The sequence below is a fragment of the Panthera onca genome, chromosome A2, assembly GCF_046562875.1.
Source record: "Panthera onca isolate mPanOnc1 chromosome A2, mPanOnc1 haplotype 2, whole genome shotgun sequence".
Lineage (NCBI taxonomy): Eukaryota > Metazoa > Chordata > Mammalia > Carnivora > Felidae > Panthera > Panthera onca.
Window position 1 is genome coordinate 24,269,632 of NC_138340.1, and position 12,648 is coordinate 24,282,279.

Here is a 12,648-nt window from a genome sequence, read left to right on the forward strand (position 1 = left end):
AAAACATGTGACCTCAAATCTTCAGTGTTATTGCACATATTACTTGAGTTCTTTAGACACTGAAAGCCTAGAGCAAGTATGAGGTGTGTGCGTTTGTGTGGGTGCATGTGTTAGTACATGCTGTGTGCATGCCATGAATTGTCTCTTAAATAGGTGTAGTTTTCCATTGTGTTGGGGGACTAGTCTATGAGTGAATCAAATAATTTTCATAAATAGGCAAAAAAATTGCAAAAATAAACCACTGTACCTAAAAATGACTGTGAAAGCATTTATAATTCAGTCCACCATGTTCTTGGGATTGCACAGTCCTATAAATCAAGAAGACCTAACTGAACATTAACAAGATTTTTTTCTCTCTCTAGACTGGAAAAATGCTTGGTCTTTTTCTTGTAAACCAGTGCATAAAATGTGAGCCCTGCAAAAGATGCGTTTGCAGAAGAGATAGGATTTCAGTGGATAGTGACCAGGCAAGGGGAAAAATTCACAGGTGTGGAGGTACATCAGAGGGGTCTCAAGTGGGCCCTGGCCAGTCACAAAGTTGCCCCCAGGGCCTCCAAATCAGTCATTTGCCTTGCAGCAACAAGGATATTATACAATGCACTAAGTTGAGGACCCAGAAGCTCTAAAGTTTTATTAAAAATTTATGAGACCTCTGGATACCATCTCTGGGCATAATAACTACTAGAGTTACAGCAAAGAAGGTATTTGAGACTGATGAAAAAAAAAACATATTATTTGCTGGAGTTAAGAACTAGGGGAAGAAAAAGAATTCAACTGAAGATAGCCTGCACAGTGTTTATAATGACAAGACAAAACTCCTCCGGGAGTAAAGACTGATAGTTAAGTTGCAGAAAGGTTATTATTATAATAATAAGGATACAAAGATAAAATTTTAGATTCCTATGAAATGGCATTACAGCATCACTTAGTATTACATGGGTGACTAAAGTAAAAGTTAAAAAGAGTTTCAAAAGTAGGTTTACTTCTACTCTAGGAGAAAATGTTCCCAGGAAGACTTTAAAGCTAAATCTTTATTTATTCTGATTTAGTTTAGATTAATGGGCATAGAACTGACTATAAGATGATCTTATTTAACAAAAATAATTAAGTTATAATTCACCAAAATGTATAGGGAGGCCTGATTCAAAATAAACATACAATAATAAAAGAAATTTCCTAGGTATCAATAACTGGTTAGAAAATAAAAGGAATAATACAGCATTCTCCCAAAATTCACCTAACATAAATTTTTAGTAATTTAACAATTATATATATAGTACTGCTTAGGATCTTTAAAAGGAACTATCACAAGCCTATAATAGAAAAATGTCAAACCTTTACTGTAAAAGATCTCTGAAATAAACAAAAGTTGTATCAACCTCATGAACTGGAAGAAATAATATTGGAAAGATATCATTCTAAAATTATTTTATAGGTTGAGTATAATTCAAATTAAAATTAACAAATTAGTTGACAAGGGTAATCCTGAAATTTACTTGGAACAATAGAAAACTAAAGGTTAATAATACTAAAACAAACCAAAATGAAAAGTAGAAACAAACTAGGGTGGAATTTATTTCACTAGATACTTTGAAAATATTATAAAGCAACAATAATTAAAATTCTGACTCAACAAGCAACAGACATTGATAAAACCAAATGGAAGCTCAGAAACTAAGACATTCATCCAAATGAGACATACAATGAACAGTATCAAGATCAGTGGATAAAGAATTATTTGATAAATGGTACTGGGATAATTAGATAATCATTCAAATCATTTAAAAAATATATACATGAAAACTTCACCTTTCAAAATGAATCAAAATAAACTAAAGGGGTTAAATTGATGTGAAAGGTAACATTAAAAAAATTTTAAATGTAGGTGTCTATTCTTGAAATCCAATAATGACTTCTAAGCATAAAGGAAATGAGAAAATCATACAGGGAAACACAAGCCAAGAAACCTAAAAATAGTTTTACTTATTTAAAAAATACTTCAATGAAATTTTATCACAAATCTGGCAAAGATTCTATATAAAGCAAAGAATGACTCATACAAACCAATGAATGAAATGATAAGCTCAAAAACAAGTGCTTATGTGACTTAAACAATTAAGAGAAGAAAAATACCAACAGCTAATAAAGTTATTAAAAACCTCAACCACTCTAGTAATAAAAGAAAATAAAGTTAAAATAAGAAAAAAATTCCATCTACACATTTGTCCAAGTTATGTAAAATAGCAGTTTTCCATGTTGGTTGGGTGTGGCAGAAAGGCTGCCTTCATTGTGTTGGAAGTGTCAATGCTAGAATTTCTCTAAAATGCATCCTAGCAAGAACTATCGGGACCTTTCAAAAGTCATTTACCAGGAACTTATTCCACGAAAAACAGAAATGTCTGGAAATTAATATGGAAAGATGTTTTTCAGAGCATTATATAATGGCAAAAAAAAAAAAAAAAAAAAGGAGGAAAGGGATGAGCAACATTTGGGGAATGAGTAAATACAGTGAAATATCACATAATCCCTAAGACAGTGTTTTGGAATAACAGTTACTAGAGAAAATGCTGATGAAATGTTATAAAAACAGGATCTACAACTCAATAAACACTGACACAATTTGGTGAAAAGAAATAAGAGTATTAAATAAGAATAAAAGAGAAGAAAGGAGACAGAGGAAAGTAAAAAAGGAAGTAGGGGGAAGAAGGGAGAAAGGAAAGAAAGAAGAAAAGACAAAGGGAGAAAGGAAAGGACAAGAATAACAAAAAGATGTCTGGGTAGGGAACCACACAGATGTTCCTAGTGATTATCTTTGTGTTTGTAAGACATCCTGTTATTTTTATTTTCTCCAATAATTCTATACTTTTGTAAATTCTCCACTGTGACCATATGTTATTTTTATAACCAGGAAAACATGATTATTTTTTAAAAGACTCTTAAGGATAGAAAATCTATCATGCTGTATCCCTATCAGTTCCAAAAAGAACTGGACCCTGAGAATATCTGCAGACAGGGAGAGTTAAAATAATGAGAGGTTGGCTATACGTCCAGGATGCCAAACCAATGGGTTAGCTTCATTAATTTGAGGAGTAAAGTTTGTTTTTGCTTCCTGGAGACCCACCACTGTGGTTGAAATGAAGGCAAAGTCCAATAAATGCCATATTGTCAAAATTTCTGGAAATGATCTAAAGGTTAACAGAGGTATTTCTTTGGTCCTACCTATCCTGACAGGGATGCTGAAATCCTATTGTGGTCCTGATAAATCTTTGCTGCTACAGGAAAAAATGTCCTGCACACGCCCAAAATGTGACATACTTTGGTTTTCTTCCTGTCTTTAGTAAATGTGAAACAATTTCAGTGGGATTACTTTACATCTTTTAAAAATGATCTAATGAAAATACTTATTTTTCCCAGGGTCAATTTTCAAGCTTAAAGATATTCCAAACTTTGTCCTTCTTCACCTACCCATTGTTTTGAGCCTGCTTACTAACATTCCCATTCAAATGTTAAGGGAAAGGAAATCTGGAGTATTTTTCCTGGTCTACTAAAAATAGTATTTGGGGAAAGAGGTTAATAAAGATACACCAACTGAAATTGAGAAATTGTTTGCGAAAACAAAATTTGTTTTAAAGTTTGGAGAGTGGAGGTTGAATCTAATTAAATACACCCAAGCATCTTGTATATCATGCTGGATGTAACCTGGAATAGCAGCTTAACAAAAAGTTGTTGGCTGAATTGTTTCTTTTATCTATGCTATTCTTCCCATGATGTGAATTCATAAATAGGAGGTAATTAGAATGCATTATAGCACAGATCACATCTACCAACTGACAAATTCTGGTCACCTTTAGGTAATATTTCACCCAGTAAGCCAGTTGGGTTGACAAAACAAAAAGGTCTTTCTTCTTTAATAAGTTAAAGAAAACAAATAAACTGCTTCATATAAATGCACACCTGTCATTAGGATAAAAAAAATCAGTGGTGGCATCTGGGCTAGCCATTTTACATATATTTTTACTAGTTACCTGTTTTGTGTACCATTAAGCTATAATCAGAATTGTTACTATCTGTTATTAGGAGGCTATATTTTAGTTTGTCCTCGGCCAAATGACATGTTTTTAACTGTTACAAAACCCACAATAATGTTCAGCATTTACCAATTTCAAAGAGCATAGCCCTATTTTTAAATCTAAACCTATTTTAACTTCTATCATTTGAATATAATTTACATCGAGCTGCTTGCTACTTTATGAAATGCTATCCCATTTCACATAGGTAACTCTGAGTTAGAAGAATCTAAGAAAGAATTCCCTGAGCCCAGATCTGCAGCTGACCTCAGATTTTCTATAAAGTTTAGAAGGATGTGATAGCAGAGCTGGCAATATTTTCTTGAGTTCTTAATTTTTAAATTTCACATTCAAAAGAAATGGCAGTGGCCTTTGCACAGATCATTTCTTTTGACAAAACGGAAATGGGAAGAGACTCATAACTATTTTTAAAACCTCCCCAGTATGGTACACCGTGACATGTGATCAATGGATCCTCATGCTTTGATATGTTACAGCGGGAACTTTCAGAAATGACTTACTGGGTTGTACATCTGATTGAACAACTGCTCAGCTTGCTACATTGCAAAGTTGGGGAGGCATTGAAGCACAGACAGGGAAAGAAGGAAAGATCCAGAAAAACAGCATTAGCTCAACAAATCCAGTGCATTTGCACAGACAAACTGGTCGTTAAAAAAGAAGAAATTTCAGTTTCTAAACATTCCACGGTGAAAGTGAGAGGCTCTAGGGAAATAAAAATGTTGACTTTGGCTCCTAAAAAAGAATAGCTGGAATAAGAAATTTAAGGTTTGTGTTACTTTCCCTTTCTCAAGTTAAATAACCCATGAAATAAAGAAAGCTGTCCACTTTTGATGATACATGAAGTGCTGGCCTCTAGCAATGAATCAGAAGAAGTACTTTTGGCCAAGCCTGCAATTTATTACCTGAACTTCAAAGATGGTAATAATAAAAGATTAATTAAATCTTATCATTGAATTTATAGCTCTTTTTTTTTATATTAACACAAGCCTGAAGTTTCTATTCAGTCTAACTTTAGGAAAATATAGATCAGCAAACAGCAGGTTAGCAATAGCAAATATCAGTAAGCAAGACATTACAGGATTAACAGTAAATGGGAGAAGAAAAAATTAAGTCATCAGGAAGAATAAAGGGAACCAAAATACAGTATTATCCATTTCCCATTACCAACTTGTACTGTTAGTTCATAATTAACAAAAAATATAATTTTTAGTGACTATCCTATTATGTTCCAAGTGCTTCAGAATTTGTAATGCTCTCCAGTCTTTTTTGTGTAGAAGATTTAAATTTTGGTGGATTTAAATGTACTGAATATTATTTTAAATATCACTCCCTGGTTCTATTTCTTAAATACCTGCATCATTAACCTGGGGCTCAATGTCAAGGTGTAGAAGATGAAATATTGTAAGAAATTTCACTTTGCTTTACGCTGAGACATGTATGTACCTTTAAAGAGCCTGAATTTTTTATTTGTTCAACTTTGATGAAGCAAATGATAATCTTGCCCTGGTTAAAAAAACACCCACTCTCCTCAAAGATGATATTAATTGGAAAATTACCAAATACCACAAATTATAATGTTTTGAATCATTCTTAATTGATTTCTAGACATACAAGGTAAACTTACTTCTACATATTGAACACCATATATTCTTGAAAGACAAAACTACCCACTTGTCACTAATCAGGTTCTTCTCAACCCCTGGGTGTCTATTTAAGATTAATGAACACACTAATTTGTAAAGCATGCTCATAACTAGTTTGTATGTTATGTGGTTAATACCATCTTATCAGCCTCACAAATATCAGTAAAACTTTCCTCACACATGAATATCTGATGTGTGAATATCTGTTTTTAAGAGGTGAGATGCAATGTGTAAGGACTAATTTCTTTTCTGCCTATAACCATTTTTCATCATGAAGGATTTGGAGACTTAAATTAACAGTACAGTAAAGGATTAAAAGTAACTATGCATGTGAATGTTCTCCATAAACTTTTATGTAAAAACTCACCTTACCAATGTCAAGAATTGTTCATAAGACCAAAATAAATTTAAATCACAATTTGGATGCCACTGTAATTGGCAGACAAGGTTTCTGTTCAGCTAAACACATCTACAACGTTGTGTACATTTTATGGCAAAAATACCTGGACGCTCACAAATCTTGAGCAAAATTCCATTGGGAATTCATGGTTTATTTATGACATAATAAAACTATTATGTTTTCAGCTTTCATTTAGTAACCCTTTATATTTTATTCACAAGTCACATACCCTTTTATTTAAAAGGAGGCCCAGACACTCCTTAAGCTTTTATAGCTGCTTATTTTTCCATGAGTAAATGATGTGTTTATATGTATATTCACATACTGTTGGCTTATATTTTCAAATATTTCATGTAGATCTCAATTCTTTTTAAGGTGATGGGCACTTGAGGTTTTTATGGAACTATTTATTAGCAGAAATTAAAGACTACTAGGAAAAGTATTTTAAACTTTTGAATTTAGTTAATGCTAGAGAGCCAAGAATAACAAAATAGCATCTGCAGGTTAGGTATGAAAATATTTAAATTATAATTACTTTATTTAATCTCACTGTACTATGCATTTAGGAGATAGTATAAGCAAACATTATTTATACCCTTAGAAATAAGTTATCTTTTCATAAATTAAATAGGTCCTTTACAGCAAGACAACCATATTTGTTACTTTAATCCTGGTGATGTGACAGAAGGTTAAAATATTGTCAGGAATAATGCTAAAATGTTTATAGGATTTGCTATATGAACTTCAGCACACCATGTCTACCTGAGAGTTTAAGAAAACCACATGCTGTGAGTGATACTTTGGGCAAATCAGAGCTACCTTGAAGGAAACTAAATTGAAATGCTTAAATAGATGTTCTCTTATTAAACTAGTCAAGTCACATACAAGGAAACTGTATCATTATGTGAACCTCTTCCTTCTTAATTACTAGAGGGTTTTAAATTCCACAGGTGATTTACACTAAAAGGGAGCATGTCGAGTATGTATCTGCAGAATTAATATGTGCAGTGGCCTCATCTCCATAAAGGCTACAAAGAGTTCATGAGGTGTCTTTCATGGCCAGGTCTAATTGAGGTCCTCCTTCTTCAAGACTCAGCACAACGCAACTGAGGTAAGCTAATGCAAAGCAACTTAATGAAGTTCTCTCTCAGTATCTTAAAGCCTGCCTTGTGATCACAAAACTGTTCATTAAATTAAAAGTACCTTTCATGGGCTCATTTCTTGATATGTACATGCATGTATAACATATTACAGCACACATTCATTATATGTGTCAAGAATGTATTATCATACACCCAATGCATAAATAGACAACTCAATTGCTACTTAAGCACCCTCAAATGGGCAAATTAAATTCTTATATTTATTGTTCAAGATGGCTGCTTAACTAGATACTACTTGAAAAAAAGTGAGATGCTGAGTGGATTGGAAAGCAGATTATGCAATACAGAGATTTTCTTGCTGTTTTGCTATAGAGGGATTTGATCTCCATATTTATCTTTAGAAAGGAGACTTTACTAGTGTGAAATTTCTCAGGACAATTTCCTAAAATTCCATGGTACACTGAACATTTCAGTTATGTATTGTAGCGCACAAAATAGTATATTAAATTTTTATATATTCAGAATAATTTCTCCACAGATATATGATGCTTTAGCATCCTTATCATCCACATCATATATTTTCATAACTTTATCAAATGAATCCCCATTCCAGTGTGCTATACATTATATATAATCAAACATTATTATATGCTTTGATTATTTAGATTCTTATCACCTCTTCTGAATAAGTGTATAAGCTGTCAAAGGGAAACAAAATGCTTAAACTCATAAAGTTATGAGTTTTATGTGGACAATGAGTGCAGACGTACCAAACAACACAGGGAAAAAGTCAAAGGAACAATGCATGACTGGAAATGTACTCCACAAAAATGTCCAGTTCAGAGAAAACATGTTAATGCTGCAATGTAAAGATGCTGTTTTCTTTTCCAAAGTCTTCTACATTCAACAAGCTTTCTAAGACATTAAGGTCATTTTTGGTTAAGTATAAAGAGTCATCCCACAGACAGTCTAGAGATTTTGACTATTTGGGCAGACTTTTAGAAATTTATATTGTCAGGTAAACTTTTACAAAGTTCTAATACAATAATTGGCCTACTTCTGAAAGTAGTAAAAGTTTATCAATATAAATGGAGCCCCTGGATTCTTTGATTTGTTACAAACATTTCCATTTATCTTTTTTAAAGTTGAGATTTCCCCAGTGAGTAACAGCTTGTTTTTATAATATTTTTTTACTTCCATTACTATTTTCATCTATTTTTCAAGTTTTTTTCAGACAGGAAACCTAAGATATTTTTTTTTTAGGTTCACTAACCAATTTGATGCAGACTTCTTAAGCTAAGAGTGCCTAATTCTCTTATCAGCAGACAGCAAAAGATAAGGGGTTTGTTTCTTTGCAAAATATCTCTTCCTTTTCCATTTTATATATTCATTGTAAAATGAGCATTTATTTTCTTGGACTTCACTTACCTTTTTTAACTGTGCTTCCAATTTGCTACATTCTTCTTTCTTTTGTTCAATGGCTATTTCCAGAGATTTTAATTTGGAGTCTCTTTTCAGTCCTGCTGAGGCTAATGAAGATGCATGTTCCTTGAGGTCAATTAAACTAGACTGAAAGGAGAGAACACTAGTGAGTAAAACACTACAATTTCTACTAGTCTTCAATTTGAATACATTGATTCTATGCATAGCAATAAAGTGTGCATTAGACAGAAAGGGTAAATATAGTCTTACTAAGGTAACAATAGCTGGCTCTGGCCAGGAAATTAAAATTGGCCAGCTTACAGAACTGAGCAGGATCTAACTGCAATAGAATCAAATGTGACCAAATGGTGTGGTCAGTAAATGCATGTTTCACATCTCAAAGTCATGCTAATGATGTAAGTCCCAAGGTGGTCTTTACATGTCATGGCAAAACAGACACCCTGAACCTTCCATTTACATTTATTGCTGTCAAATCGTGCAGACGCTAAGACAAATATGAACGAAAATACTGATTTTAATGCCTTTCCCTCCCAAAGGACAAATCAAATATAAAAGAAGCATCCTGTTTTTATCAAATTCCATTTCTTTAACAGAAAAATAACCAATGGTTTTTAAAATATCTTCTGTAGAATCACAGATAGAATTATTTTAAAATTTAGAGCAGACTTTATGTCCCAAGCCTTTAAAAATCCAAATTCAACAGATATAATGAAACCCCAACTCAGACATGGCTTTACCTAAGTTGTTCCACTCATCAGTCATGCCCAAAAACCAAGAGCTCTCCTAGACAGTCTGAATTCTAAAAAGTAAGGAAGTAAATACTTGCATATATCATGGAACATAATTCTGCTGAGCTACAAAGGCATATCTATCACCAAACATGAAACACAGTTAGCAAAATCTAACTATGTGACTAAAATATTTAGGTTTTACCCAAAATCAGGCCTTGTGTGTTTCCATTTTGGCCATTTGCAGCACCTAGAAAGACACTAAGCACACAGGGGCCATTTAGTAAATGATGTTACCTAAAATTTGTGTCAGAGCTGCTTCCAGGACCTTGGAATAACCTTGTTAATAAAGACACCACCTCCATCACTCAGCAAACAACCTAACTCCTAACAACCCTCTGAAGAGGTTAGTCACTCTCATTTTTCAGTCAAGAAACTCAGGCTCACATGAACTGAGCACCTTCTCTGAGGTTTGTGCTCTATTAAAGGAAGATACGGGTCCCAAACCCAGAATTCTGACTCCAATTTCAATGCTCTTTATCATACCACTCCCACAGAAATAATAAAGGACTTTGCAAGCCAGGCATTTTGCCATGGTGAAGGTGATTATCACCTTAACTAAATTATAAGCTGACAACAATTATATGTTGTTTTTCTTTATACACTTTAAATTTCCAGGTCTGATACCTTTATGTATCAACTTGGCTAGGCTATAGTCCCCAGTTATTCAATCAAACACTAATCTAGGTGTTGCTATGGAGGTACTTTATAGATGGGAGTACCACCTACCATCAGTTGACTTTAAGTAAAGGATATTATTTTCCAAATCTGGGTGAGCCTGATCCTACCAGCTGAAAGGCCTTAAGAGCAGGACTGAGATTTCCCTGAGAAGGAAGAAATCCACCTGTGGACTGTTGTACCAATTCCTGTCTGGAGTGTTTCCAGCCTGCCCTTTCTGATGGCCTGCCCTATGAATTTCAGACTTGCCCCCATAACTATATAAGCCAATTTCTTGCAATAAATTTCTTAATGTGGTTAAATTTCTTAATGCAGTTCTGTTTTTCTGGTGGAACCTTGACTGACACACCCATCCCAGTGGCAGGCACATTACTATACAGGAACAATAAATGTTTGCTGAAATGCCTGTCTGAAATCATATAATGTAGGCATTGTTTACAAAATTATTTTCATTTAAAGCTATGCTCCACCATGTCATCAAGAGCTCTTTATACAAACACACACACACACACACACACACACACACACACACACACTGACTTCAAGGTGCAAACCCATTAATAACACTTATAATCAGTTATTCAAATTGCAAATGAGGTCAAAGCTTCTGTGCCTTCTGACACATACCAACTACATTCATTACAGATCCCCCAAGTTAGATTTAGCACTGAAATAGTAGGAATAGTAGGATTTATACTCTTTATTTTTGTATCAAAGAAATAATCTCCTCTGTAAAATAAAACAAAAACAAAACAACCTAGTGTGCTTATTTTAGGGAAAATGAATTTTGTTTCTACTACTTATCAATTCTTCCCCTCTTGGATTACTCATTGAGACAGTACTTTAATTTGTATAGAATTATCAAAACCCAAGGGATGAGGTAACAATGTGGGGCTGAAAAATGGACAAGTAGGCAGTGATACAGTACAATAAGGTGAAAGGATCTGTAACAGCCAAAAGGAGATGGACATTTCCTGTGGACAAAAATAAGTATGGAGGGGCCAATTGTGGACAATGGCACATATCTCAGAGTTTTGGAGATTGGACAAAATACCATGCATTACTGCTCCTCAAACTTTTCCATCAAAGTATCCCTAAGTAAACTAAAGGAGTTACAAGTATCCCTCCAAGCGTGGGGAAGATAGCCCAAAGCATCCTCTCCATAACCCCCAAGCAAGAAATTTCTTTAAAGTATATTGTTTTACTTTAAAAATGTGGCTACAATTTTTATTCTGTATCCATGTTTTCTCTAGCATGAAAATATTGTTTTAAGTCATTTACCGTAATGTAAAATTGATATTCCAGAAGAGTAGCCACATTTAACCTACACTTTGTGTCCAGCATGGTACCGTATCTCCCAACCTGGACGTATTGAGTGATCCTTTTGGGAAGCACAGATGAATGTAGAGTACCCAACACAAAGATTAGTATATAACAGGCCCTCAATAAAGTGGATATGTTGTTATTATTATTGATATTGTTGTTACCCCAAGCAAAAGATCCTGGGACATTGAAAAAATATAGAATAAGCCACACAAATGTGGTTAAGACAACAAGAAAACTTTCAAGGAGCTACATCGTACACAGAGCAGAGAAGAGAAGCATAGGGCATCCTGCTGAAGGGAGTTACAGTAAATATTTTCCTTTGAATTCAGGCAGTTTTGCAAAGGAAACTATGTCCCCAAAGTCTTCACAAAGCCCCTCAAATGAACTCTTTAGTCTCTTAAGGCTACCATGAATAGGACTATCAGCATAGTTCATTTGTTTTTCCAGACTCACCTCTTTTTCAGTCAGTTCAGCTTGTAAAGCATTGACCTTCTCTTTCAGGTCTTTGTTCTCTTTTCGGAAAGATTCTATTTCTTCCAATCTTTCTCGATCATCTCTCTCCCGCTGTTCTTTCAAACGCTCAATTATTCTCTCCTTTGAGACAAGTGTTAAAAAAGAGGAAGTGAGAAACCATCAGTGTGTGTGTGCTAAGGCATGCTACAAAAGGAAATGGGAGGCAATAAATGTAAGAAATGCTCTATATGAATCAAGACATGCAAGATAATCTAAATTGGGTTTGTTATGCACACATAACAGCATTTGGGAAAGACAATCAATATGGCTTTTGGCTTACTAATAAAATTTAGCATCACAGAGTTGCAAGGGACTTTAATGTTCAAGCTCTGAGGCTGTTTTGGTTCATGGCAGTACTTGGAAAATTCTGAAAGCAGTTCCAGAAGATGGAGGTTTAGGCACCATGACTCTAGACTTACTAAAGCCTTCAATGGACAAGTGGAAGAAGCAAAACTAACTTCTTGGTTCAACCCTCTTTGCTTGGCTTTTCCATTTGATATCAAAAAAACTTCCTTGGTTTCTGAAGACTCTTCTCTGGCTAGAAAGGGGATCCGAGTGGAGCAAGATCTAGGCCCTCTAGGGGTCTGAACTCATGCTGAGAACCAGAGACAAAATAAAGAATGAGCTCACTGTTGTATAAGTGATTTTATAATGTGCCTGGAAATG

At 34.1% G+C, this 12,648-nt stretch overlaps 1 protein-coding gene across 8 annotated transcripts in view; it reads right to left on the bottom strand.

The window, feature by feature from the left end:
- Positions 1–12,648, bottom strand: part of ERC2 (ELKS/RAB6-interacting/CAST family member 2) — a 931,006-nt gene that overhangs the window by 473,299 nt on the left and 445,059 nt on the right. For 6 of the 8 annotated variants that reach the window (XR_013554185.1, XR_013554186.1, XM_060631335.3 and 3 more), the window contains 3 exons: positions 11,923–12,063; positions 8,663–8,803; positions 4,589–4,624 (listed from right to left, as the gene is read on the bottom strand). Coding sequence is in view for 6 of the 8 variants with exons in the window: in XM_060631335.3 (XP_060487318.1) it covers positions 4,589–4,624; positions 8,663–8,803; positions 11,923–12,063 (318 nt within the window). In the remaining 2 variants the exon portion in view is untranslated. The remainder of the gene's footprint in view (positions 1–4,588; positions 4,625–8,662; positions 8,804–11,922; positions 12,064–12,648) is intronic. The other 2 variants (XM_078442936.2, XM_060631332.3) reach the window with 1 other exon arrangement.